Source organism: Uranotaenia lowii, chromosome 3 (assembly GCF_029784155.1).
Source record: "Uranotaenia lowii strain MFRU-FL chromosome 3, ASM2978415v1, whole genome shotgun sequence".
NCBI classification, from domain to species: domain Eukaryota; kingdom Metazoa; phylum Arthropoda; class Insecta; order Diptera; family Culicidae; genus Uranotaenia; species Uranotaenia lowii.
Genome location: NC_073693.1, coordinates 189,761,296 through 189,788,869, shown reverse-complemented (window position 1 = coordinate 189,788,869; position 27,574 = coordinate 189,761,296). Strand labels below are relative to the sequence as shown.

The following is a 27,574-nucleotide window of genomic DNA, read 5'->3' as shown; positions in this document are numbered from 1 at the left end:
TGAATCTGAAATCTGAATCTGAAATCTGAATCTGAAATCTGAATCTGAAATCTGAATCTGAAATCTGAATCTGAAATCTGAATCTGAAATCTGAATCTGAAATCTGAATCTGAAATCTGAATCTGAAATCTGAATCTGAAATCTGAATCTGAAATCTGAATCTGAAATCTGAATCTGAAATCTGAATCTGAAATCTGAATCTGAAATCTGAATCTGAAATCTGAATCTGAAATCTGAATCTGAAATCTGAATCTGAAATCTGAATCTGAAATCTGAATCTGAAATCTGAATCTGAAATCTGAATCTGAAATCTGAATCTGAAATCTGAATATGAAATTTGAATCTGAAATCTGAATCTGAAATCTGAATCTGAAATCTGAATCTGAAATCTGAATCTGAAATCTGAATCTGAAATCTGAATCTGAAATCTGAATCTGAATTCTGAATCTGAAATCTGAATCTGAAATCTGAAATCTGAATCTGAAATCTGAATCTGAAATCTGAATCTGAAATCTGAATCTGAAATCTGAATCTGAAATCTGAATCTGAAATCTGAATCTGAAATCTGAATCTGAAATCTGAATCTGAAATCTGAATCTGAAATCTGAATCTGAAATCTGAAATCTGAATCTGAAATCTGAATCTGAAATCTGAATCTGAAATCTGAATCTGAAATCTGAATCTGAAATCTGAATCTGAAATCTGAATCTGAAATCTGAATCTGAAATCTGAATCTGAAATCTGAATCTGAAATCTGAATCTGAAATCTGAATCTGAAATCTGAATCTGAAATCTGAATCTCAAATCTGAATCTGAAATCTGAATCTGAAATCTGAATCTGAAATCTGAATCTGAAATCTGAATCTGAAATCTGAATCTGAAATCTGAATCTGAAATCTGAATCTGAAATCTGAATCTGAAATCTGAATCTGAAATCTGAATCTGAAATCTGAATCTGAAATCTGAATCTGAAATCTGAATCTGAAATCTGAATCTGAAATCTGAATCTGAAATCTGAATCTGAAATCTGAATCTGAAATCTGAAATCTGAATCTGAAATCTGAATCTGAAATCTGAATCTGAAATCTGAATCTGAAATTTGAATCTGAAATCTGAATCTGAAATCTGAATCTGAAATCTGAATCTGAAATCTGTATCTGAAATCTGAATCTGAAATCTGAATCTCAAATCTGAATCTGAATCTGAAATCTGAATCTGAAATCTGAATCTGAAATCTGAATCTGAAATCTGAATCTGAAATCTGAATCTGAAATCTGAATCTGAAATCTGAAATCTGAAATCTGAAATCTGAATCTGAAATCTGAATCTGAAATCTGAATCTGAATCTGAAATCTGAAATCTGAAATCTGAAATTTGAAATCTGAAATCTGAAATCTGAAATCTGAAATCTGAATCTGAAATCTGAAATCTTAATCTGAAATCTGAAATCTGAAATCTGAAATCTAAGTCTAAATCTGAATCTGAAATCTGAATCTGAAATCTGAAATCTGAATCTGAATCTGAAATCTGAAATCTGAAATCTGAAATCTGAATCTGAAATCTGAAATCTGAAATCTGAAATCTGAATCTGAAATCTGAATCTGAAATCTGAATCTGAAATCTGAAATCTGAATCTGAAATCTGAATCTGAAATCTGAATCTGAAATCTGAATCTGAATCTGAAATCTGAATCTGAAATCTGAATCTGAAATCTGAATCTGAAATCTGAATCTGAAATCTAAATCTGGAATCTGAAATCTGAAATCTGAATCTGAAATCTGAATCTGAAATCTGAATCTGAAATCTGAAATCTGAATCTGAATCTGAAATCTGAAATCTGAAATCTGAAATTTGAAATCTGAAATCTGAAATCTGAATCTGAATCTGAAATCTGAATCTGAAATCTGAAAACTGAAATCTCAATCTGAAATCCGAATCTGAAATCTGAATCTGAAATCTGAATCTAAAATCTGAATCTGAAATCTGAATCTGAAATCTGAATCTGAAATCTGAATCTGAAATCTGAATCTGAAATCTGAATCTGAAATCTGAATCTGAAATCTGAATCTGAAATCTGAATCTGAAATCTGAATCTGAAATCTGAATCTGAAATCTGAATCTGAAATCTGAATCTGAAATCTGAATCTGAAATCTGAATCTGAAATCTGAATCTGAAATCTGAATCTGAAATCTGAATCTGAAATCTGAATCTGAAATCTGAATCTGAAATCTGAACCTGAAATCTGAAAACTGAAATCTGAAATCTGAATCTGAAATCTGAATTTGAAATCTGGATCTGAAATCTGAATCAGGTAAGGTTTTTTCGTTGGAAGCTTGAATCTGATAACTTTTGATTGTCTTAAAAAGCTTTGATTGCGCATTTATGATACTAAGCAATCTATTTATAAACTGAGACAGATTTGACCATCATTTCGAGAGCTATGATTTGATAATTTCCCTTTGGTAGTTGGCGAAATCCAACGACCAAAATCAACTTCTATTATTTGATTTCATTACCATACAGACGACCAGAGCTGCTGACACAAACAAACGACAAACAACCGCATCAGAACCCGGCAATTGGGACTGAACGGCAAAAACAAGCAGAATAAAACTCATGAGTCAGAAACCCATTTTTTGCTTCGTTCGTCGCTGGTTTGAAATTCGAGTATGAAGAAGCTCTGTAAACAGACAGACACATAGAAGCAGGAGAGTGCTGGCTAGTTGGATGGCTTTGGAGTCCACAATCACCCATCTAGCGGTACACCTAGCCGTGAATTAATTTGCTAAATTAATCTTATTTCCATATTGACTACCGCAGAGGCATTTCTTCGTTTACTTTTTCCCTCGTTCCTACCTTCCGCACTTTGAGACAATTTGTCGTTGATCAGGTCCGAGATCAGCTGGCTGCATTCCGATTCGATTGCGTAGCAAAACTGCTTGAACTTCTCGAAGCCATCCTTAGCGATAATCTCGATCAATTGGTCGCATTTTTTGTCCAAATCACTTTCGCCACCGATTAGTTCCTCGTCGTCCACATTGAGCACGCTGCCTTTGACCAGTATCTGGACCAGGTTCGATTGAACGAATTCGCGAACGATGGTCAAACGGTGCCGCGAGAGCAACGAACGCACCTCTTCACTCTCGTCGGCCATATCGTCTCGTCTGGTCCGTCACGTCTCCTCGGCCAGAGCAACTCGTCAGAGGGTGCGCTACTTATTACTTCACATCACACATCAAGGAGTTACAGAAGGTACTCGTCAAATTTTCAACCTGACGCTCGCTAAAGAAAAATAATCCCGACGCGACGATACAATCCACGGTACAAGATGGATCAAAACACGCGACGACCCGGTTTGTCTGGAAGCTAAATCAAACTAACTGGCGACCGACCCTCGGTGAATCGTTCGTACCCCCGGCAAACCGACCAAACCCAAGCAAAGCAACAAACAACAATCCCACAACGTGATGGGTTGTTATAATAACGTTGTGCTAGGGTTATCCGAAACGATCAAAATTCAATGGGAAACAAAACAACTTCATGACGTTCTTTGATTGTAAGTTGAACGTCCTCCTAGATTGAAGCTTGGAAAACTAAATTTAAAGTGAAAATTACTCAGAGTTTAACCAACAGGCTCTTCATGTTCACTGAATGGCTTTCTTGGTGAATCTTCTGACTGTATAGGACCCGATAGTTCTAGAGCCAAACCATTCAGAGTACATTGGATCTTCATTCCACCCTAGCAAGATCTATCCGGATGGCGGCGAAGCTTCCATCCCAACATCCACACATCAGAAGCGTCCAGATGCACATACACACTGGAACCGTTTTTTCCGCTGATGTTTGTAAACAATTTCCATCGGATGCATGAAGCATATTTTCCCTCACAGCGGACCTGCACGTACCTACGACACGTATATGTTTGGTGTTGTTTTATGCTTTTCCCATCGATTGAATCATTCCATCGGACGGGATCGAGAGAAAACCATGCATGCAGCTGAGCAGCAGTCAACCTCATCAATGACATGAAGTGCGCCGTATACGCTACGTTACGTTCGAACATCGGATGCAATGGGAAACGAGAAAAGTGGTGAAGAAATGCACATAAGCAGATGAGAAAAAAGAAGAGCACAACATCTCTCTTCCTGTAACCGCATGCCAGACACCATATAATCGTTTAATGTTTATGCTTATGCTCGTTGCTCGTACACACTCTTTTCATGATGTTTCTTTCCATTCCCTGAACATAATTCGATATACCGGGATAAAGGTACCTATATTCATCCATACATACAAATGTACGTCCCATTCCAAGCTTTTCCAAAGCTCTGTCAAGGTTAAAGCTGTATTGCTGCAGTTTTTTTCAATCCAATGACGTCACGCGTACAGGGTATCCTCGAACAAAATGATCAAATCGGGCACGTTCGCAGCATAGACTAAAGCTGGAACTTTTGAAATAAAATTAGGAATTCGGTTTTCAGATTCGAATACCGTTTTCAGATTCAGATTTCAGAATCTAGTTTCAGACAGAGTATTTGAATTATAGGGTACCGTAATCATGCGTGAACGTACCTCCGTGCCGGGCATGATGACGTTGTTGTTATGAGATTCTTCATACATTCCATAGGAAAAAAAAAATAAATCTACGTTTTTCGTCATTTGCATAAAAAAGTTCAGTAGGTAATTAGTGTTAAAGAACTAAAGTTAGTGTTGAAACAATTGATTTCAGTATAAAATATATTGAATGAAGAGCTTGGAATCATTCCAAAACTCGAATAAGAAAATAGTTACGAGAAAAGATGATTTATCAATTAAATATTTTACTGTTAATGAACTCGAAATTCGCGTGTTAAATGATTTATTAGGACTATTAGATGTGTCTTCTTGCAATATTTTCCATTTTTAAGCTTACAATATGCTTGGAAATAGTTTCCAGTAATTACAATTTCCACCAAAATTTAGATATTTCCGAGGTTAATTCGCATTTTATGCAGAACCACAAACCAAATCGTATTTTTGAAGAAGCTCATAAATCTGGGAAGTCAAATTTATTCATTTGAGAACAGTGGCGTACAAATTACTGGCATCAAAAATATTTTTATGGAAAAAACTGTAGAATTCAATACAATGCTCGCTATTTTACATAACAACTACGTCATCATTCTGGAAATCTGCCAACCAATATGGCGGATATGGTAACCTACTATAGTGAGCGAAAAATAAAACAATTTATGTTTTTTCTTGTTGAAATAAATGAGAATGTAAATTTGTTTTTCGGCATATCGGTGAAAGTTTATATTCTTGGAGAAAGAATATCAGAATTGAAAATTGATAAAGATGGATTTTACAGATGTTGAAAAGAGCGAAAGAGCATTTTTGCGAGGAAAACTTATTAACGTACACCAGGACCGTAGGAAGAACCAACTTATGGGGGGGGTTTGGTGACTTATTTTTACCTATGATTTTTTGCCAAACAACGCACGAACAAGAAAAAATAATCAAAATATGTTTGAAACTATATGATTATTCATTTTTAAGTATTCATTAATAGTTTTCGTATTAAATCGTAACTTTAGAAAAGCTCGGCCTAAAGAGCGAGCTATTTTTTTATAATGAAACCTTTAGAAACAAAATATGGGAGTGATGGTTAAATTATATGAATATGTTCAAGAGTCTGGTAAATCAAAGTTATTTGATTTGAGCATAAAATAAGATCTTCTTAGGGTAGCCTTCAATTTCTTAAAAAAGGTTATTCTATACTCAACTCAAGCAAGCCCAATCTTTCAAACTTTTTTTTTTTTGTATGAGCAAATCCACTGCGACCAATTTATTTGATCTATTGTGGAGACTCAAGTCTTAAGCAAGTTCCAAGATTCTAATCTTTGATAAAAGTAAATAAAAAATTTCAAATGAACAGTAAAAGAAAAAACCTTTTTTTCGGATAAAATTTGCTTGATGAAAACTTGAACTAAATTTATGATTTTAATTTGAAATTTGGCTTAAAAAAAACTTCAATATTAAAAAATGTTAAACAATACACCGAGAAAATATAAAATTATGTGCAGATTTTTTAAGGTAAAGATCAGGTACATGTTTCTTTTTTTTTCTTTCTTCAAAATATATGTTCATAAAGAATCAATTCCATTATGAAAATCCTGAGAATGATTTTTTTAAATTATAATTTAGGACATTCTATATATAAACATGGATGCGTTTTCTTTGTAACACCATCACGTAAAAACGGACGGTCGGAATGAAGTGAAATTTGGTATCCGAGGGATTTTCGGGTCAGAGATGGTTTGTATAATAGTATCGAGAATCTCACTTTTTATGGAAGGGGTGCTCCCATACAAAACTAATTAAAAATGGAACAGAATTCGAACAATTTTAATACGGTTTATCTATTCAAAGGTAAAACGAAGTTTACCGGGTCAGCTAGTTTGCATAAAGCAAATCTTAAAAAATCATCTCAAATTCTACTTTATATTTGTAATTTTCAGCTGAATTCTGTGTACAGACTTATTCTTATTGAAAAAATTAAAATCTGGAAATTGGATTGACAAGCAAATATTTAAGTTCATGTTTCCTTGAATTCCTCAACAATTTTGAATTGATTGAAAAACTCATTCACAAGCCAAATCTTTTTCTCAATTTTCAATCTGAATTCTGAACCTGAATTCAAAAATTAATTCTTGAATCTGTTTCCTAATTTCAATACGATTTCTGAAATGTACGAAAAATACGATTTCTGAATCTAAAATTTCTGAATTACCAAACAGAATTTTTTGGGCTCATTCATGAATCTATTATTTGAACTCTGTAGTGCTGGTTTAATCTCAATTTATTATTTCAGTGATTTATTTTCAAATCTGAATTCAAATGTGAATTTTAAATGATGAATCTTCATCTGAGTTTTCAATTTTGGATAACCACTTAGAAGCTTTAAATGTTTAAATTTTGTGTAAGAATAAAGTTTAGGAACTTCTAATTTGAATGTAAAACAAAATTCTTCTTTTTTCATATTAGGAAAACTATTATCAAAATATTGGAAATGCATATGATTTTCGAAAAACATTATTCAAATTTGATGTGAAATGCAAAACCGAATGTGAACCAGGATTTCAAAGCAGCTTCTCATTCCTAATTTCTTATGATCATTCGAACTGAAAATCAAGAATCCTAAACTTGATACAAAATCAGAAACACGAAAATATATAGAAATATAATTTTGGTTATGGAAAAATGGGACCAGAACCTCCAAAATGGGTTTAATTTAAAATTCAATATTCAGACCTGAATTTCTATGATAACGTTACAGATTGCCCAGCTTAAACCGGATTGGCCCGGATATTTAATATAAAATTATGGAAAAGTCCGGTTAGACCCTGTAGCCTGGATTTTATTGGAAAAGCTCAGATTTTGCTCGAGTTTATTCTCATTCTCATTCTCAATCAAACTTAATAAAACAAATTGTGTTGTAAATTTATTTTTATTTATGCGTCCAAAATTTTTAAAGTAAGTTAAAAAAAAGAATCACGAAAGGTTTTGCCTGGATATTGCTCGAATTTTGGTCGACAATTTCCGGATTTTGCCAGTTTTTTATAAAAAAAAAAAGCTCGGATATGTCCGGACCGGATACGTGCTAAAAAAATTCTGGCAACCTTATTTCTTGAACAAGTGAGAAAATTTTGAAAAACTGTAGAAGAATTTTGAACTTGGGATGGGTTTTTGAGGTTTTTTTTATTAGTTTTTAGTTTAGATCGTTACTCTTGAATAACTTAGCTCTATTATCATAATTGGATTATGAATTTAAAATTTTAAGAGTAAAGTAGAATACCTCGCTTGCTTTCTGGGACCCTCGTGGGTGGGGGGGTTTAACCCCTAAACCCCCCCCCCCCCCTCCCCCACCGTTCCGACGGCCATGACGTACACCATACTTTACCCCGCAACATTTCATTAGGAGAAGTAGGACCAGGATAGAGGTGGGCTTTCAGGTTCAGATTTCAGATTCAGATTTCAGATTTCAGATTTCAGATTTCAGATTCAGATTTCAGATTCAGATTTCAGATTCAGATTTCAGAATCAGATTTCAGATTCAGATTTCAGATTCAGATTTCAGATTCAGATTTCAGATTCAGATTTCAGATTCAGATTTCAGATTCAGATTTCAGATTCAGATTTCAGATTCAGATTTCAGATTCAGATTTCAGATTCAGATTTCAGATTCAGATTTCAGATTCAGATTTCAGATTCAGATTTCAGATTCAGATTTCAGATTCAGATTTCAGATTCAGATTTCAGATTCAGATTTCAGATTCAGATTTAAGATTCAGATTTCAGATTCAGATTTCAGATTCAGATTTCAGATTCAGTTTTCAGATTCAGATTTCAGATTTTAGATTCAGATTTCAGATTCAGATTTCAGATTCAGATTTCAGATTCAGATTTCAGATTCAGATTTAAGATTCAGATTTAAGATTCAGATTTCAGATTCAGATTTCAGATTCAGATTTCAGATTCAGATTTCAGATTCAGATTTCAGATTCAGATTTCAGATTCAGATTTCAGATTCAGATTTCAGATTCAGATTTCAGATTCAGATTTCAGATTCAGATTTCAGATTCAGATTTCAGATTCAGATTTCCGATTCAGATTTCATATTTCAGATTCATATTTCAGATTCATATTTCAGATTCAGATTTCAGATTCAGATTTCAGATTCAGATTTCAGATTCAGATTTCAGATTCAGATTTCAGATTCAGATTTCAGATTCAGATTTCAGATTCAGATTTCAGATTCAGATTTCAGATTCAGATTTCAGATTCAGATTTCAGATTCAGATTTCAGATTCAGATTTCAAATTCAGATTTAGATTTCAGATTCAGATTTCAGATTCAGATTTCAGATTCAGATTTCAGATTCAGATTTCAGATTCAGATTTCAGATTCAGATTTCAGATTCAGATTTCAGATTCAGATTTCAGATTCAGATTTCAGATTCAGATTTCAGATTCAGATTCAGATTTCAGATTCAGATTTCAGATTCAGATTTCAGATTCAGATTTCAGATTCAGATTTCAGATTCAGATTTCAAATTCAGATTTAGATTTCAGATTCAGATTTCAGATTCAGATTTCAGATTCAGATTTCAGATTCAGATTTCAGATTCAGATTTCAGATTCAGATTTCAAATTCAGATTTAGATTTCAGATTCAGATTTCAGATTCAGATTTCAGATTCAGATTTCAGATTCAGATTTCAAATTCAGATTTAGATTTCAGATTCAGATTTCAGATTCAGATTTCAGATTCAGATTTCAGATTCAGATTTCAGATTCAGATTTCAGATTCAGATTTCAGATTTCAGATTCAGATTTCAGATTCAGATTTCAGATTCAGATTTCAGATTCAGATTTCAGATTCAGATTTCAGATTCAGATTTCAGATTCAGATTTCAGATTCAGATTTCAGATTCAGATTTCAGATTCAGATTTCAGATTCAGATTTCAGATTCAGATTTCAGATTCAGATTTCAGATTCAGATTTCAGATTCAGATTTCAGATTCAGATTTCAGATTCAGATTTCAGATTCAGATTTCAGATTCAGATTTCAGATTCAGATTTCAGATTCAGATTTCAGATTCAGATTTCAGATTCAGATTTCAGATTCAGATTTCAGATTCAGATTTCAGATTCAGATTTCAGATTCAGATTTCAGATTCAGATTTCAGATTCAGATTTCAGATTCAGATTTCAGATTCAGATTTCAGATTCAGATTTCAGATTCAGATTTCAGATTCAGATTTCAGATTCAGATTTCAGATTCAGATTTCAGATTCAGATTTCAGATTCAGATTTCAGATTCAGATTTCAGATTCAGATTTCAGATTCAGATTTCAGATTCAGATTTCAGATTTCAGATTCAGATTTCAGATTCAGATTTCAGATTCAGATTTCAGATTCAGATTTCAGATTTAGATTTCAGATTCAGATTTCAGATTCAGATTTCAGATTCAGATTTCAGATTCAGATTTCAGATTCAGATTTCAGATTCAGATTTCAGATTCAGATTTCAGATTCAGATTTCAGATTCAGATTTCAGATTCAGATTTCAGATTCAGATTTCAGATTCAGATTTCAGATTCAGATTTCAGATTCAGATTTCAGATTCAGATTTCAGATTCAGATTTCAGATTCAGATTTCAGATTCAGTTTTCAGATTCAGATTTCAGATTTTAGATTCAGATTTCAGATTCAGATTTCAGATTCAGATTTCAGATTCAGATTTCAGATTCAGATTTCAGATTCAGATTTCAGATTCAGATTTCAGATTCAGATTTCAGATTCAGATTTCAGATTCAGATTTCAGATTCAGATTTCAGATTCAGATTTCAGATTCAGATTTCAGATTCAGATTTCAGATTCAGATTTCAGATTCAGATTTCAGATTCAGATTTCAGATTCAGATTTCAGATTCAGATTTCAGATTCAGATTTCAGATTCAGATTTCAGATTCAGATTTCAGATTCAGATTTCAGATTCAGATTTCAGATTCAGATTTCAGATTCAGATTTCAGATTCAGATTTCAGATTCAGATTTCAGATTCAGATTTCAGATTCAGATTTCAGATTCAGATTTCAGATTCAGATTTCCGATTCAGATTTCATATTTCAGATTCATATTTCAGATTCAGATTTCAGATTCAGATTTCAGATTCAGATTTCAGATTCAGATTTCAGATTTCAGATTCAGATTTCAGATTCAGATTTCAGATTCAGATTTCAGATTCAGATTTCAGATTCAGATTTCAGATTCAGATTTCAGATTCAGATTTCAGATTCAGATTTCAGATTCAGATTTCAGATTCAGATTTCAGATTCAGATTTCAGATTCAGATTTCAGATTCAGATTTCAGATTCAGATTTCAGATTCAGATTTCAGATTCAGATTTCAGATTCAGATTTCAGATTCAGATTTCAGATTCAGATTTCAGATTCAGATTTCAGATTCAGATTTCAGATTCAGATTTCAGATTCAGATTTCAGATTCAGATTTCAGATTCAGATTTCAGATTCAGATTTCAAATTCAGATTTAGATTTCAGATTCAGATTTCAGATTCAGATTTCAGATTCAGATTTCAGATTCAGATTTCAGATTCAGATTTCAGATTCAGATTTCAGATTCAGATTTCAGATTCAGATTTCAGATTCAGATTTCAGATTCAGATTTCAGATTCAGATTTCAGATTCAGATTTCAGATTCAGATTTCAGATTCAGTTTTCAGATTTCAAATCCTATCATCCAGATTAATAGTTCATAATTCATATTCTGCTTTCAGATTCAGATTTCGTATTCAGAATTCATATTCAGATTGAATAAATAAAAACTGTATCTGGAAACATTTTGTTCATTTTACAATTTGGTAGCTGTTTCAAAAATAAAATATTCTTTTATTTTTATTTAAATTTTGAAAAATTATAACATTTTCCAAACGGGTAAGAAAAAACCCACTGAAATTTCTATGCATCTGCAATAGAGGAGATTTATTCAGCGATATTCAAAGAAGATTATCTGTTCGAAAATTTTGAAATCAAGGTCAAAGTGGCACACTCTGAAAAGTTCATTGTTCTCAGTGAAATGATATTGAGGGTCACGTGTTGAAATGTGATTGGTCAAATCGACTCACAAGATCGAATCTATAAAAGGCTCATCGTCTATTGTTCTCAATATCATTCCTTCTGTGCGTCACTGTCTGTAAGATCGTGAGCTTCTTGTCAAGGTCACCTCGTGCGCGTTTCAATCGTTAGAGGAAGTTTGTGTCTGAGATTTAGTGTAATATAGTGCGTCAACTTTGAAAAATGGTTAGACTTAGCCATCATGAAAATGTCGTTGATCTGTCCACGCAATCCGAGGCAACAGAGAATCCGGATCTTATAGCAAGCATTCAGAGTATCATCATATCACGCATCCAAAATGGGGCCACGGTTCAAGACATAATCAGTAAGAATAATCCAAAGCACGTTTCGTACATATGTCGATAATAATCTGTACTTGTTCATTGATTCTTTTTTCTGTAGAAGACTATGAGAATTACAACGGGGTAAATCTTGAGTCGATGTATAATGGACGAGACGGGATAGCAGAACTTCTACGTAGGATTCCGGACGTGTGGTCGGTCTACAAAGCTCCGTATGGACCATATTTGTGGTATTGTTCAACCAAAAAATCGGAACACCTAGTCAAGATGATCGCTAATCAAAAAACGTCATACAACAAGATGTATAACAACCGCAGCTATCATCCCTTGATGCGAGGTCCGAATCCGGGTTCAAGTACTAATCAACAAATTCAAATCAACAACGGGTCTAGCCAAGGGGGTAAATTTAACCCGGATAGTGCAGAATTCGTGCCTGGTCGATACAGGCAGTACTTCAAACGAGGCCAAACTCCAGGTCCAATCACTGATCAACAACCAAACATGGCAAGATTTCAAACCAGCGGCTCTAGCCAAGGGGACAAATTTTACCCGGATAACGTGAATTTCATTCCTCGGCGCAATGCTTGGAAGCGGATGCAGCAGCGTGACATCATCAGCCATCCATACTTACCGCCACAGCCGCGATGGAACAGAACACAAAAACAAGCGCCAAGCTACTCACAGTTTGGCCAAGCAAAGGTAAGTTCTAAACTGGTTAAACTTATTCGGTACGTAACTTTTCGTTCTTTTATCATTTTTTTTCCTACAGAAAATGAAAGATCCCAATTTCTGTGGCTATCAGATGATCGGAGATGACTTTTTCCTATCACTTGCTGCTTACGAATTAGGAAGTTATATTGACAAAAGTGAGTACATTTGCACACTGCACACATAATCATGATATTGATATTTTTGACATTTCTTCCGCTCCAGGACACTACATCCAACAGAGCGGGCTTTGCATTTCCGGCTTGACAATCGCGGAAGCAGCAGACCGCGTATTAGAAGCCCCCTACATAAGCGATCGGGTCATGATTAATGTCGGCGCGGTGGACTTGCTGCACGGTCACAAATTCATAGACATGCAGCAGGATCTGCGCAAACTGATAGAGAACTTGAATTATCGCGGAGCGGCCGATATTATCGTGACTACGGTTTCTCCACTGGCAAACTGCTGCCACATTGTAAGCATCGTTGAGGGTCTCGAAAAGTTCAACAACCTAATTCGTAGCAATTGGAAATTTATCGACGTGCACAAGTATTTCGTCGACGAACGAGGATGTACACTACGCTCATGCTTCCAAGAGGAACCTCGCAAGGTGACCGGAAGTCTGAAGCCACACTGGCTCTGGAACAAGGTCGGTCGTCAGCGGATCTTGGACGCCATGAAAGCTGATCTTGGGGCACTGTATAGATAGGTAGTAGATTCGCATTTTACGCATAGCTTCAAACATTTTGTGGTTTCATCAAAAGTACTAAATTTTAAAATGTGCTTGAAGCACTTGTCCATTTGTGATATCGTATGTAATTTTTGTAGTGATTAAGTGTAATTTGTAGGTGAGATGGTACCATTCTCAAAGAAGCGTTTTGCCGGGAAAATATTTTCAAAATTATCAAGTTTTGAAAACCCTTTTCCACCAAGTCGAAACTCCATTGCCTGATGCCAGCAAACACCGGCAGCTGACATCAGACAATCTGACTTTCACCTACTTGAAGGATGAACAACCGCTAATTCTGAGCATCTTTCCGCTGGACGGAACGAGTTTGCTCCACTGGGCAACTGCCGGCCCCCATTGGGCAGCAAGCCGCAATTTTCAGACAACGGTTGCTCATCTAAGATACATTTTCGATGTCTTTGCTTCAATGCTGGGGTTCTAATATTTAGTTTATAATTTTATAAGCAGAAAAATGCATTTATTTATGAGAAGAATTGTGTACAATGAATGAACATTATTTTAAGCATCGAATATGTATCCTGTGTGTAATAAATTTGTGTTAAATGTTATTCATCTTGTTTCAAATATTTGTGATTGAAAAGGTCATGAAATCACACATTTCATATGAACATGAAGCACACTCTCTTGCATGCGTGGTCCTATGGGTCCACCCCCATTACGCCCCCCCCCCTCAGGTGGCAAAAAACCGTTACACAAAACCCGCAAATGCTCGCATTTAGCTTAGCTTAGCTATCATTCAAAATGTCCAAAACTTATGTTCTCTCTTTGAACATCAATAACGGCGCCGGCCACGTCCTAGTAGTCAAGAGATGGATGGAAAGAGAGAAATGTGATTGAAAGATTTATAATTCATGCTTTAAAGCCGAGGTCACCTCTGCATTGTAGCAAATAATTTTGGTTTGGAGATTAGGATGGAAGGATATAATCAGGAAAAACTTTTGACAAGTGTGATGATAATTTGAAATTCTTATAAATATTTCTATTTATTAAAAAAAAACCCGCAAATGCTCGAATTTAGCTTAGCTTAGCTTGATTAACTACTCGCATCCACCTTAAACCGTAAAACCCGAAGTGCATGGTTGTAGAAAATGTATGCATTGCTTGTTCCAAAAAAATATTATAATAACAATCACTTCGAGGTCCACGATCGCTGGCGTGGCTCAGTAGAACAAGTTCCACATTGCCAATGGTTGCTACTCCGTGATTGACCGAGGCCATCAATTTTGATCAGAGGTCAAATGAATGGTGCTTGGGATTAGCAGCTCATTCACACTGCACAAAACTGATGCTCTCTTTTTTAACGTCAATAACGGCGCCGGCCACGTCCTAGTAGTCAATAGATAGATTGGAAGAAAGAGAAAAGGATGAAAGATCTATTTTGTGCTTTAGGACCGAGGTCACCTCTGCATCCTAGCAAAACAATTTTGGTTGGGAGAGGGTTTGAAGGAATTAATTGGGAGACACTTTTGACTAGTGTTACGGTGAACCTTAAAAATTGTTTTCCTAACTCCTATTAGTTCCTATTGAAAGCTTTCAGTTCATTAAAGGCTTGAGTATGTTATGTTTAATGGTGACAAAAATTAACAATGAAGGGACTCTAAAAAATCTTGTTTCTTATTTCGAGTGAAAATTTTAAGGCATAGTGCCGTAAAAATATAGAAACGACTTAAAAAAGATTTGAAGTATGGTTGAAAACTCCACAAAGTTTGTTTTCAATTTTTGAAAAAAAAAATAAACTTATCAAAAATGTTAATGCTACTTTTTATTCCGAAAACCATGAAAGTTAAAATTAGCAACTGTCGTTTCACGAAGATAATCAAACAAAAAAACTTTCCTAGAAATTGTTCACAAACGTCTTTCAATTTGGCTATGAATAATAAAACTAATGCACTCTGTTATTATAAAATGTCAAATATTAATCGATTCTCACCGTTAAAAAATGAAACCATTTGTAGAATTCCACTTAAAATCAATACTTGTCCAGAAAGTTTTGAGCAAATGCATTGAATTGCTTGAAAAAATTCACCCTGACCCAGAATCTAAACTGACATTTTAAATTATCATACAAAGTTGATCATTAACATAGGAACTACCGATTTATCACAAAATTCAATCAAAAGAATGGGATTTATATATAACTGAACATTGTTGTACACAATTTCATGAGATGAATGTATATCGAGATTCTAAAGACAATGTGAAAACCCATTTTTATATCATTTGTAATTAGAAATTCTTGTCCCATTTCTGTGTGGGTAAAAAAAAACAATTTGATTGTATGTAGTCGGTACACCAATGAAAAAATGGAAGTGTTCACTTATCTTTGTTTCGTATTTTGATGTCTTTTCAATCCTGTAAGCCATCATCAGGAAGGAAAAGTTTGGTCCAATTGTTCAGCTGCTACAATTTTCGAGCAATTCCGGAAAACAGTGATCAGGTTCTGAGAACAGTCCGGCTAAATTTGACGTTCCATCCGAATACAGTTTGTAGTTTTCTAAATTTTCACTTCCTTGAATTTTGTTGCCAAACAAAACACACCCGTCACTAACAAGCGTAGCCTACCTATCAAAAAAAAAAAACCCGCAAATGCTCGAATTTCTATAAAAACCTAAAACTTTTCTTAATAGATCTGCTTTTAAATTTTTCAAAATGTTTCATTCCGTGGGAGTGTTTATTCATCAAAAAAGTTTACTTATCACTTCAAAGGATCAATATTGAAAAAGTCAGTCCACCAAACTCAAGCAGCTGTAATTTGCAATTCTCTGAACCGAATAAAACCAAATAACTTTTGATGAGTTACTCGGATTGTTGATTTTTTCACCAGATAGTAACGAGAAAATATCTGGTGAAACCCTCCTCCACCCCCCCCCCCCCCCCCTCCCCCCCTAATTCTGACGATCTTTTACTAACAACATATACAGTAGTGATACTTCGAAGAAAAAACGTGTAGTATTCCTTACATTATAAATATTTCCTTACAATATACTTTTTTATTTGTTTTTTTTTTATTCATTAATTTATTTGGTCTCTTGTAGCCATTGTTTGAGGTTCATGCCTGAAATATTGTACGTCGCATAACTTTTGATCCCTTCGATAGAACTTTTCAAAAACTTCAGACATGTTAACTTTATGTTTCAACAATCACTCTGCAAAATGGTAATGGTAAATGGTAAAAGACCAAAAAGTCCGATTTACGTAGAATTACTGTATCTTTGGCCACACATTCTTTAGAAAGCTCAATTTTTTTTTCAAAGTTTGATAGCTGATCTGTCTTACGCAAAAAATTTGATCAAAAAATGTCATCACAGTAAAAAGTTATGGAAGTTCAAAGTCAAAGTGACAGTGCGCGTGCTTCCAATTTCTATACAATTATTAACGGTACTGTATATGGTATTCTAGTCTAAACGCAATAGTTTAATGTGGCTAGATTTTTTGGTATAAATTTAAGCGTTGTGTAGCATACTTGAGAATCGATTTCGCTCATTAATGAAAAAATGCTAAATTTAATTCAGAATCAAAATTTAGGAAGTGTTTCTGATCAAGAATTAAGCTTCTGGAATATACATTCAACTTTCAATAATTTAGGAATTCAAAATTGGAATTCAAGAAAACAATTTAAAATCAGAATTCGTAATGTATCTTATGCAAAATCATAATTAATATTCGTTTTTTCGAAAAGGTACACAATAATTCAGTAGAGTAAGGTTTCAATCAGAATTCACACTTCAAATTCAAACTTTCGATTGAGTTCACTTGGACAATTGATTTAATAACAGAAATCAGATTCTAAATTCAATATCAGAATTAGGATTTTTTGCCGATCTCTGTAATCTGTATTGCAAAGGCATTGTTTAGCTCGAAGAAATTGACATAGGCAATTAAAAAACCAGTATTCAACTTTCCGTGCAAAGTGCGTGCTTTGGAAGCATGGCAAATCTCTTGGGACAGCGGTATTAAAGGTAGATTTTTCCACAACCTTCTACCACAGGTTTCAACAATACCATGGTTCTCTGTACACAACTTAACCCGGCGGGAGGTGGTTATTTTATCAAAACTGATATGTAATCACTCTCGTCTTGTAACGAATACGTTTGTACCCGAGCTGTCAACAGCTTAAGCGCCACTCTCAGAAACCCAAGAGGCTGTCGATGCGTGTCTTCCGTCCCGGCTTGAGACTCAGTTCAAGGCGGGCTTACAGTTAAGAACTACTAGATCAACATTCAATAATCCAACCGACCAACCGAGTTGCGGCCCTAAACTTCAAAATTTCTGGAAATTGATGCGACACCCAAAACCCTGCGACACAATCAAACCTTACTCCCACACAACCCCAAAATGGTATAATCGTCAACGGATTCAAACAAAACCCAAACACTCTAGAGCATAACAAAATTTGGAATGATTTTAACAGCTGTATTCAAATGGATCCTCATTCCCTATGTGACGTCTCGAAAACTATTAGCTCTTAATGGTTAAATACAATTTCCTTATATCTAATCTGACCTTGTGATGTGGTGTGCCGTTGGTTCCAAACCTGCTGATTCTTCGGCTCCGGAATCAGAACAACTAGCCAAGCCACCGCATGCGCGAGGTGGTTGTGATCTTGGCTAAACCGTAACGCTGGATGGTTGATTGTTTCGAAGAAACTGTAGCGAGCAACACGTGGTGACAGTTGGCTTGAAGGCTCGCCGGAAGTGACCAAGAGAACCCGGTTTCTACACTGGACCGCAGGGAGAGTAGCGGTTTTTCCTACCACCTTTTGACGGCTCTCCAGCTATTGGTAGCGATAGCTCGGTCGATGCTTGATTAGTAGAAACACGTGTTCCACAGTTGACTAAGGATGATGTTTGCCAACTTCACAGGATCAACATCGCCACAGTCTGAGCGATGAATGTGACCTTCAGCTCCCAGCAAACGCCCACGTTGAACGATGGGATGGCTGTGTTCAACGGGTTAATTAGTTCGACATAAGGTAATATTATACACCTAAAATATTACCTGCTGACTATACTCGTTATCTCCACCCTTCGGCGGATTTGGGTAATTCTTCGAATCACACACTTGGTCACCTAAACATTTTTATAATTTAATTTCAATTTGATAGACGGATGGAACTTAGACCTTACTTAATCTTGGCTTCTGCCATGCGCCCAAGATCTGAGCAACACTTAATATTTGCCTACGAACGTACTTGCAGAAAACTAATCAACCTAAGCACATATTTAGAATAAAACAAATATAGTTAGTTTAAGAACTTCACATGCTCAGACTGGCTTATATTTGCACGATATTTCACTTACTATTTCGTGCAATGGCTAACTGGCACAGTGCTGAGCCCTGATCTTCACCGCCGAGCGACTTCTACCAAATGAGGCTGCGATAATCGACGACGATTAGCTAACCCCTACCCCAAGCTAAGTCGCTGCAATCGAGGGCAGAGCCCTCGGCAGTTGTGTGTGTCACATCGCATTCCAGAATCCCTAACTCATGGGCTTTTGTCCGTTTCTATTTTTTTTTCTCAAGGACATTGGTGGTACTTGCAATTTTTTTACCACGTAGCCTCTTTTTGCGAACTCGTTTAGTCGGTTGCAAAATTGAATGAGATCGCCTGTGGAACTCAACTAAGAAGCTCGGAAGCCTAGCGCGGTTGCCTCTAGAGACTGAGAGATGTCGCGTCAAGCGTCGAAAAGATAGCTTTTGAAACTTTAAGCTTGAGTCTGTTATGGCAAGGGATTCAACTGACATACTATTTCGATCAGGACGTAACTCAGAAATATATTACAGTCTCCCGTCACACCTTCTTCGCAATAATATCATTGAGAGAGACACAATGCGGAGAATCTTCAGCAACACCGGACCATCTTATATTCGCCTACAGCAGGTTTGAGGGTCAACCCACTCTGCAAAATTTTTATAAAAAGCGTTGCGTAGTTTCTGAGATATCGCGGATTGAATGGGAAAAGTCCAAAAAGTCCGATTTTCGTAGAATTACTGTATTTCTGGCCATGCAATCTTTAGAAAGCTCAAATTTTGTGATATGATAGTGTGATAGTCGATCAATCTTATGCTGAAAATTTGACCAAAAAATATCATCAGAGTAAAAAGTTATGGATGTTCAAAGTCAAAGTGACAGTGCGCGTGCTTCCACGCGTGCTGTACGTACTCTTTTAAGAGTACAGACATGTAAGTACTCTTTTTTGATCGAGAAAACCACGTAGGGGGAACTTGTCTACTACCGGACACTTAAGATTTTTTTAGCAATAACTTCAAAAATATATTTTTGTAAATATTGGTTCCTCTACTGATTTGAAGTTGTTGACGCCTTGAAATGAACCTGGGGCAGACAAAGATAGCATATTCTGCCGATTCCTCCGTATCTACGCACTCCGGGCAATAAGGCGAGCTGGTAAACTTAAACCGATGAAGGCATTGCTTGAAGCACCCATGACCCGAAAGAAACTGTGTCAGGTAGAAGTTGACCTCTCCATACTTCCGATTTACCCAGTCTGAAAGCCGCGGGATTAGCCTATGCGTCCATGTTGCGTTGTAACAGCTCTTGCTTTGTAACACTCCATATCCTCCGCCAGAGTTATGTCGATGGGAATCATGCCCGCGATGACAAAAGCTGCATCTGATGATATGGTCCTGTAAGCACAGAGAACTCGCATGGCTATCAGCCGATGTGTGCTCCTTAATTTGGATCTGTTGCGCTCTACCTCTATCGCGGAGCTCCAGGCCGCTCCTCCGTATCGTAATTTCGACAGTGTTACGCTCGCAAGAAGACGTCTCTTGCTACTCTTTGGACCATGGCAGTTGGCATAATCCAGGCCAATGAATCTATGACTTTTGATGCACTTTCACAACAGTATTTGACATGCGCACCAAAACTTAAGCGATTGTCGACCATTACTCCAAGGTATTTCAGCTGCTGTTTCGAAGATGTCGTGTGCCCTCCAACAGTAATCTCCAAGTGCGGCACAACTCTTTTATTGGTCGCGAGCAGAACTTCGGTTTTATGGTGAGCTATCTGAAGCTTAACTCCCTCCATGCAGATGCCAACCCTTTCTACGGACACCGTTGCAAGGTCTTCTACCTCTTCGATTGTTTTAGCCGGTGATCATGAGCTCGATATCGTCAGCAAATCCGACTATCTGCACGCCTGTTGGTAGTTTCGACGTTAACACCTCATTGTACATGGCATTCCAAAGCACAGGTCCGAGTATGGAACCCATTGGAACACCCGCTGTTAGGACAGTAGATCGTAACCCAGTTTCATACGTCACGACTCGATTTTCGAAGAAGCTTCCTATTATCCTGCAGAGGGTATTGGGAACGCGCATCCTGTGAAGCGCTTTGGCAATCGTCTCCCAGCTGGCATTGTTGAAGGCATTCTTAACGTCGATTGTCACAATGACGCAGTGACGAACACCTGTCCGCTTCATTTTATATGCGCGCTTCGCGTACTCTATCACCATTCGGATGGCGTCTCCCTTTCCGAAAACCGAACTGTTTGTCCGACAGTCGACTTTCGCCTTCTGTGTTGATAATAAGTCTGTTAATTATTATTCTCTCCAGTAGCTCACCAAGGGTGTCCAGCAGACAAATGGGTCTGTATGATGAAGGGCTGCTCTAGGGGTTTCCCAGGTTTCGGTAGCAGCACCAACTTCGCCGTTTTCCACGAATTGGGAAAAGATCCCTCGTCGAGACAGTTTATTTTTTCAATATGTGTAGTGTTTCAATTCTCAGATTGAATGAATTATAATGAGCCGATCATGTATAAGCCTCGTTTCCAAATGGTTCGTTTTTTCCACACACACGCGCACATACACACATACACACATGTAAATAATGGGACACCCTATTGTACATATTGATTAAAAAAAAATATATAAATGGCATGTAAATCACAGCTTGCAATACAATTATGTTAAAATGACTTAGAATAACCTGGAATCTCCAGTAACACTTTTTTATCTTTTTAAATGGGATCTCAATGTCCTATTTTTGGCATTACATGGTATCCCTAGTTAGACCAATATTTGTCAACAACTAACTATCAAAAGCTCTAGCTTGCTTGTTCTCATTTCTAGGTCAGCAATTCGGATTACGAATACGGATTGCGATTCTCAATAATCGATCCATATGAGATTTTAATGCGTTCGGATATCTTAGAATGCTCTTGAAATGCTAACATCAACAACTTTGATCATAATTTTTTAATTCAATAATATTAATTCACTTACCAGAATCAGTTGTTTTCAATCAATTAGGAAGAGTTTAAGCTCACAGCTTTTCTTATAAATAAAGGAACAGTGGACTCCATTGAATCTACACCATGTCACCGATTGACATGATAGCATTATGGGAGCAGAAGTAATCAGCCACAAAGTTTTTGATAAACCGCTCGTCTAAAACAAAAGACCATAAATACATTGAAAATAAAAAGTATGCAAAATGAAAATCATACCAGGGTATTGATTTTGGTATATAATATTGTCTGCAACATGTTTGGCGAGCTTTTTAAATAGGAACCGGTTACCTATAAGCCCATCGTTCAGAGGTTTCATAAGGGCTTGTACCACCCACTTTGCTATCCTTTGGCGGCAACTTGAAACCAGCACTTCGTCCAGATCGATCGATGGACTGTACGGTCCTTGTTCATCTTCCTCTTCCAGCTCACCGAACAAAACCAAAAAACTGCTGCGGATCCGTTCGTATCGCTGATAATTGTTGTCCGCAATGTTACTCATCAAATCACGAAGTTTCAACTTCTGCATGTGATATTCACAGGGCCACAGACTTTTTTTCAAGTCTTCTCGTTTCGACTCTGCATTTTCAATTTTACCTATCGTATCTATGGCGGCTTTGGGGTTGTCCGATGATTCCTTCGAATACTGGGGCGACTGAGCCCAAGGTTCCTGGGCAACAGAAGCGCATGAAACGGGTTGCATTAAGGTACATGGAACCTGAGGGACGAACTTTTCTATTTCACTCATTATGGCTTTTATCTGAACTTGGTTTTCACAAGAATCAAAAATATTCTCCTCATTCCCGGCATTGAACATAACTTCCAACTCTCGCATAATTTGATCATCATCATCGGCCGGAGCGCAAGTCGGCAACTGCGTTTCGAGGGATTTCGGCGCCAAATCTGAAGGAACCAGCTCTTCGTTAGGCATTTTTCTAATTGGCGGAGATTCTTCTTTCCTGTTGTGGGGCTTAGATTTTTTTCGCCAGCGATTAGTTGAAGCCTTTTGACGTTCCAAATTTTTAATACTTCTTTTGAAATTACGAATTTTCTCATCGAGAGATATTGACTGAGTGTCCAGTTGAGTTGGGCAACTTCCTGCAGCAATCACCACAGGTTTAACCGACAACTGAGAGTCTATCTGTTCAGTTTGGATGGCCACATGGCACTTTTCCGATTTAACTATCTTTGGTGTAAATTTGATGTTGATCAAATTAGAATGTAGACCATTCTCTCTTGTTTCTTTACGTATTTGTGAAATCTGTAGAAAAAAAATCTTTCCTAATAATTGTATAAAAGGATCGTGAAGATGTGATTACCAATTTTAGAATATAATTGCGATACAGCGATACTATCATCGAAGATTGTGCCTGGAAACGACGGAAATATAACATAAGCATAAGCATTTGGCTACTTTGTTATTGAAAAAATACCGAAATATTCGTATCAAGGTTGAAGTAGCAAATAAAAAAAGAGCATACCGCTTTTAACTCGAGAGCTTCCGCACAGCGTTTGATTTCATCCGCTGTAATAGAATCATCATCGTACGAGCTGCCAACGTCGGTTCTCCAACATTTGTAGTTGTCCTTCAACAGGCGCTCTAGGAAGTTAAAATATTGCAGCCGTACTTTGCCTGATAGGCGATGTGCCGGTAAATCAATATGATCTATCGTTTCCATCAAGTCCAGCTCGTTACCGAATGGTATGTCATTTTCCATTGGCGGAACCTTGCACGATAATTCATCCTCCTGCACACAGATTCCCGCATTTCGATACCATTCATCAAACGAATCTACCCAAAAGTCGCCACAGTATTGTTTGTTGTTCCTGAAAGAACGTTCGGTTTTTTTTCGTATGTTGAATTCTTGTAATACTCAAACGGTTACTTACCATGATTGTTTTATCATTTTTTGTAAATAAACGAAAATACTCAATGCCTTTGCCGATAGCCGCCGATGTTTAATTTATTTGAAGAAACAGAATCATACCAAAATTTTATCGAGCGGTTTTCACACCCATCACAGTATATTGAATGATTGAATGTAAACAACTGACTGACAGTAAGATCCATATTTATTAAATTCATCCATACTGAAATTTTTACATTCTTGGAAATAGAATGTCTTTTAAATCCAGAAAAAAGGGTATTGATTACAAATTTAATTTAAAAAGTATTTTGTAATCGATGTCCAAACTATCAAACAAAATCATTATTGCATTCATTTGATTGTATATTTGAATTTCTCACAGTACTTTTATTAATACGATTTCAATTTTTTAATAAAACAAATTGCATGAAAATACAAAATATGTATATTTTTAAAAAATCTTTAAACTTGTTTAAAGTTTAAAGGGATTCGAACAAGCAAAGTTCTACTGTATAAAATCAACTGTGGTAACGAAAGCAAATCAATCAAAACAAAAGCAGCGTCCATAAGCGAAAATTAAGGCGGAAAAGTAGTTGCAGCAATACAAAGTTTAAAGGGTTTAAAGAAACCGATCTTTAATAAATCAGTGTTAATTAGATTGAACATTTAAGTGAGATGTGTGGCCGAACCTGTTTGTAAGTAATTCTATAGAAAATCAAAACTCAAGAGAAAATGTGCCTAGAATTATTGTTAAATAATTATTAGCACACTCAGCCGAAAAAGGAACGTTAAATTTACCTGGATTTTCACGTAGCCACTCGTTACGTGAATTTTTGCTTGGTTTACGTGAAGCACTTAGGAATTAATAAAAAATCACTTGATCCTTACGTGAAATTCATATAGTTGAATGCTGTCAAAATAAAGACACATTCGATTTACGTGAGAATCCAGTGATCCGTCTAGTACAGAGGGATTTTGTGCATTCTATGTGATGTTCACGTAAGCCTGAATGGCTCATTCACGTAAAACCTGTGTGAAGGAATACAGTTTTCAATATGGCGCGGATCCGACAGTTGGTGCATGAAGACAAACAAATCTGAGTGATGGAAAAGCTGATATTTATTTCGTAAGTAATAATATTTTGTTGTGTGATAGCTATTTACATTTTTCATATTTTTTTAACAGGATTAAAAATTGAGGCAGCGGACAGGGCTAAGCACTCGTCAAAGCAGCTAAACAAATGCCAAATTTTGTGTTTAATAATTTGAATGAAGTGAAAAGTGAAAAGTGACTGAAAATGGAAAATGCATATGTTACGCAAGGACAAGCGCAATTTTGCCGAACAATAAAGATGACTATCAAAATCAAAACATATTAGTTAAAATATCCAAAAAACTCCCTACGTTAATGAGACAATGAAATCTACGTGAATTACATGTAGCAGAACAAATCCCTTACCACATTCGATCTACGTTGATTTCATATACAACTCATATGAAAATTACGTGAAATCCGCTTGCTGCGCGAGCTCTGTTTGCTACCTGAAATTCACGTAAGTTCCACGTGATTTTCATGGTGACAAAAATCCATGTACATTTTCACGTAGCGTTCATGTGAAAAGTTTTTTCGGTGCACGTAAACACGCTACTTTTTGCACGCCTAATTAGAAAACTTCTATTTAATCCAGAACCAACTCAATTCGAGACTCTCGCGGAAAATAAAAACGAAGATAAAATTTACCGAAAAGCAGAGGTGATTTTTTCCAACCATCTTTCTCGGTAAATTTTACCTTTTTTCATTCTCTAAGCAAAAATGTAAATTTTACCTTTTTGGAATTCACTGGCCGAAAAGGTACATTCTACCGGGTTCTCATCTTATCTCAACGTAAGCTTTACGTTTTTTGGTTTTAGCATTTTTATAGGTGAATTCTATCTTTTTTTCTCAGCACGACGAACGACTAATGACTGGGGACAATTGTCAGTCCTATAACTAAAGCTTCTGAAGTCTCGAACAAAATAGAAGATCTGCGACTCGATTTGACTGTTGTTTTTTTTCTCTTTGCAGAACGCTCGAGCCGAAGGAAATTCAATGCTGTTGCAAGTACATTAAACCACAGACAAGCAATGATGAAAAGTCTAATAAATTCAAAATTCCCGAATATCGCAACGAGTTCAATTGCGGTCGCAAATATCAGCCCTCTTATAATCTGGCACCCACGGACATCAGCCCGGTTCTTGTGTCAGCTGCTCACTTCAACGATTTGAAGGATAGCAGCGAGCGCACCTTGGTGCCAATGATGTGGAGTTTAGTTCCACGTTGGCACAAAGGAGACTATCGGAAGCATGGCCTCACCACCAACAATTGCCGACTAGAAGGGCTAGCTATGTCCAAACTTTATAATCCGTTACTGCAGGCTGGTCAACGGTGTGTGATTCTTTGCGAGGGATTTTATGAATGGCAAACCACCAAAGCACTGAAAGCTTCCGAAAGACCGGCCTTTTTCATACATATGCCACAAGCAGACGGCGTTCGAATGGAAAATAAGGATACGTGGGATTTAAAGAATTCCGGAATAAAATTGTTGAAGATGGCCGGATTATTCGATGTCTGGGAAGATGAAAACGGTGATAAGCTCTATAGCTACACGGTGATCACGTTTGAGTCTAATGAAAAGTTTTCTAAAATCCATCATCGTATACCGGCTATTTTGGAGAATGAAGAAGAAGTAAATGCTTGGTTGGACTTCAAACGTGTACCTTCGAATCGCGCTCTTAACATGTTAAAACCTTCTGAACGGATTCAATGGTACGGCGTATCGAATCTAGTGAACAATTCACGCAACAAGTCAGAGCAATGCAATAAACCGTTTGAAATTGGAGAAACAAAACCCAAGGGACTAGGGACGCCAAAGAGCAAACTTATGCAAACATGGTTAATAACCCAAAAGAGGACAAACGATGAACCGGCAGACCGTGAGCAAGATGGCGCTTCAGACAGCAAGAAACTGAAAACAGAAAATGAGGATCGAAGTTCCTAGAATTTAAGACAAGGCAGTCTTTCGTTGTTAATAAACTGTTGAATTGATTTACTCTTGAACCATTTCCTCATGGTTTATTTCACTTTGACTTTCACCATCACTTTGTAGTCGTTTGCGAGATATAAAAAGCAGCTTCAAATGCTGAATAGACTGCGCATTCCCATCCCATTGTTGGAACTGGCTAAACTCTTTTGCGTCACAAAGATTTGGTAGCTCGATGCCACCTCCGTTGAAATCGTTGACTTCTTTTTCCAAGGTAATTTTTATGGAAGCTTGTCTAGAAGCATGTTGGTTTATCCGTTGTTTGTTAATCGATTGTACTAGTTTGATTTGCTCTAGTTCTTCGTCGAATCTTGATAGATATCTGGAATGAAAAATTAATAGCAATTTTTATACTTAAAAACATTACATTTTGAAACATGAATAGTGTTCTCCACAATCATTATCACTTTTCTATGACAAAAAGGGTTGATACCGTTTACTTACTCATTTATCAGACTTTCGAATTCTTTTGGTGTCAGCGGCTCGGTGCGATCTTCCAAGTGTTCGGAGAACCAAGCCAGTTTCTTACCGACGATGTTTGCTTTTACTGCATGTCCTATTTTTTTCTTCTCACGTTTGTCGATTCTGTATCAATTGAATGCTTAATTAGATAAGTATAGTAAACAATTTTAATTGGCTATGTACAAACTTTTTCATTTTACGCGCCAGTGCTAGCGTTTTCCTGCTCTGGGGATGCTTGCATTTGGCTAAATCTTTGAGGACACTTTTTGGCTACAAATAATGTATCGTTAGATAAAATTGAAATTATTTGAGTTTCCCGAAAACTTAATATTTACCATTTTTGTAAAAAAAAAGTTCCAGTTAACTTTTCACGTGCTTTGACTGAGACGAGATTGTAAACAAAACCACAGATAATTGGAAGAACAGACCGACCGACTTTGATTAGATTCACACTTATTCAATAGAAGTCAAATATAGGTTC

General features: G+C 36.3%; 5 protein-coding genes across 5 annotated transcripts in view; 2 read left to right on the top strand and 3 right to left on the bottom strand.

The window, feature by feature from the left end:
* The window catches only part of LOC129758043 (tight junction protein ZO-1), a 145,548-nt gene extending 142,107 nt beyond the window's left edge, over positions 1-3,441 (bottom strand). The window contains exon 1 of the mRNA XM_055755468.1: positions 2,858-3,441. Coding sequence (XP_055611443.1) covers positions 2,858-3,155 — 298 coding nt within the window. The 5' untranslated portion in view covers positions 3,156-3,441. The remainder of the gene's footprint in view (positions 1-2,857) is intronic.
* An 8,285-nt stretch (positions 3,442-11,726) lies between these two features.
* On the top strand, positions 11,727-13,596 carry LOC129757004 (maternal effect protein oskar-like). Its single transcript, XM_055754089.1, has 4 exons — positions 11,727-12,002; positions 12,080-12,678; positions 12,749-12,845; positions 12,913-13,596. Exons 1-4 carry the CDS (start codon positions 11,861-11,863, stop codon positions 13,395-13,397), a joined length of 1,323 nt encoding a protein of 440 aa, XP_055610064.1. The 5' UTR covers positions 11,727-11,860; the 3' UTR covers positions 13,398-13,596.
* Positions 13,597-21,629: 8,033 nt separating this feature from the next.
* LOC129751804 (uncharacterized) lies at positions 21,630-23,712 on the bottom strand. The gene is made up of 5 exons (XM_055747531.1): positions 23,575-23,712; positions 23,166-23,511; positions 23,004-23,054; positions 21,904-22,945; positions 21,630-21,844 (listed from the first exon to the last, which is right to left on the bottom strand). The coding sequence occupies exons 1-5, from the start codon at positions 23,589-23,591 to the stop codon at positions 21,765-21,767; spliced, it is 1,536 nt and encodes a 511-aa protein (XP_055603506.1). The 5' UTR covers positions 23,592-23,712; the 3' UTR covers positions 21,630-21,764.
* A 380-nt stretch (positions 23,713-24,092) lies between these two features.
* On the top strand, positions 24,093-27,304 carry LOC129751806 (abasic site processing protein HMCES). Its single transcript, XM_055747533.1, has 2 exons — positions 24,093-24,247; positions 25,617-27,304. Exons 1-2 carry the CDS (start codon positions 24,228-24,230, stop codon positions 26,587-26,589), a joined length of 993 nt encoding a protein of 330 aa, XP_055603508.1. The 5' UTR covers positions 24,093-24,227; the 3' UTR covers positions 26,590-27,304.
* Positions 26,637-27,514, bottom strand: LOC129751809 (translation machinery-associated protein 16 homolog). The gene is made up of 4 exons (XM_055747538.1): positions 27,429-27,514; positions 27,281-27,363; positions 27,076-27,216; positions 26,637-26,953 (listed from the first exon to the last, which is right to left on the bottom strand). The coding sequence occupies exons 1-4, from the start codon at positions 27,429-27,431 to the stop codon at positions 26,638-26,640; spliced, it is 543 nt and encodes a 180-aa protein (XP_055603513.1). The 5' UTR covers positions 27,432-27,514; the 3' UTR covers position 26,637.
* Between the last annotated feature and the right edge of the window lie 60 nt (positions 27,515-27,574).

Coding starts and splice junctions, on each gene's coding strand:
- LOC129757004 (XM_055754089.1), top strand. CDS start 11,861: ATGGTTAGACTTAGCCATCATGAAAATGTCGTTGATCTGTCCACGCAA. Junction 12,679..12,748: donor CACAGTTTGGCCAAGCAAAG/GTAAGTTCTAAA, acceptor TTTTTCCTACAG/AAAATGAAAGATCCCAATTT. Junction 12,846..12,912: donor AGGAAGTTATATTGACAAAA/GTGAGTACATTT, acceptor CTTCCGCTCCAG/GACACTACATCCAACAGAGC.
- LOC129751804 (XM_055747531.1), bottom strand. Junction 23,055..23,165: donor AAGCTCTCGAGTTAAAAGCG/GTATGCTCTTTT, acceptor CGTCGTTTCCAG/GCACAATCTTCGATGATAGT. Junction 22,946..23,003: donor GCAATTATATTCTAAAATTG/GTAATCACATCT, acceptor TTTTTTCTACAG/ATTTCACAAATACGTAAAGA.
- LOC129751806 (XM_055747533.1), top strand. CDS start 24,228: ATGTGTGGCCGAACCTGTTT. Junction 24,248..25,616: donor ATGTGTGGCCGAACCTGTTT/GTAAGTAATTCT, acceptor TTCTCTTTGCAG/AACGCTCGAGCCGAAGGAAA.
- LOC129751809 (XM_055747538.1), bottom strand. Junction 27,217..27,280: donor CTGGCGCGTAAAATGAAAAA/GTTTGTACATAG, acceptor CAATTGATACAG/AATCGACAAACGTGAGAAGA. Junction 26,954..27,075: donor TTCGAAAGTCTGATAAATGA/GTAAGTAAACGG, acceptor TTTTCATTCCAG/ATATCTATCAAGATTCGACG.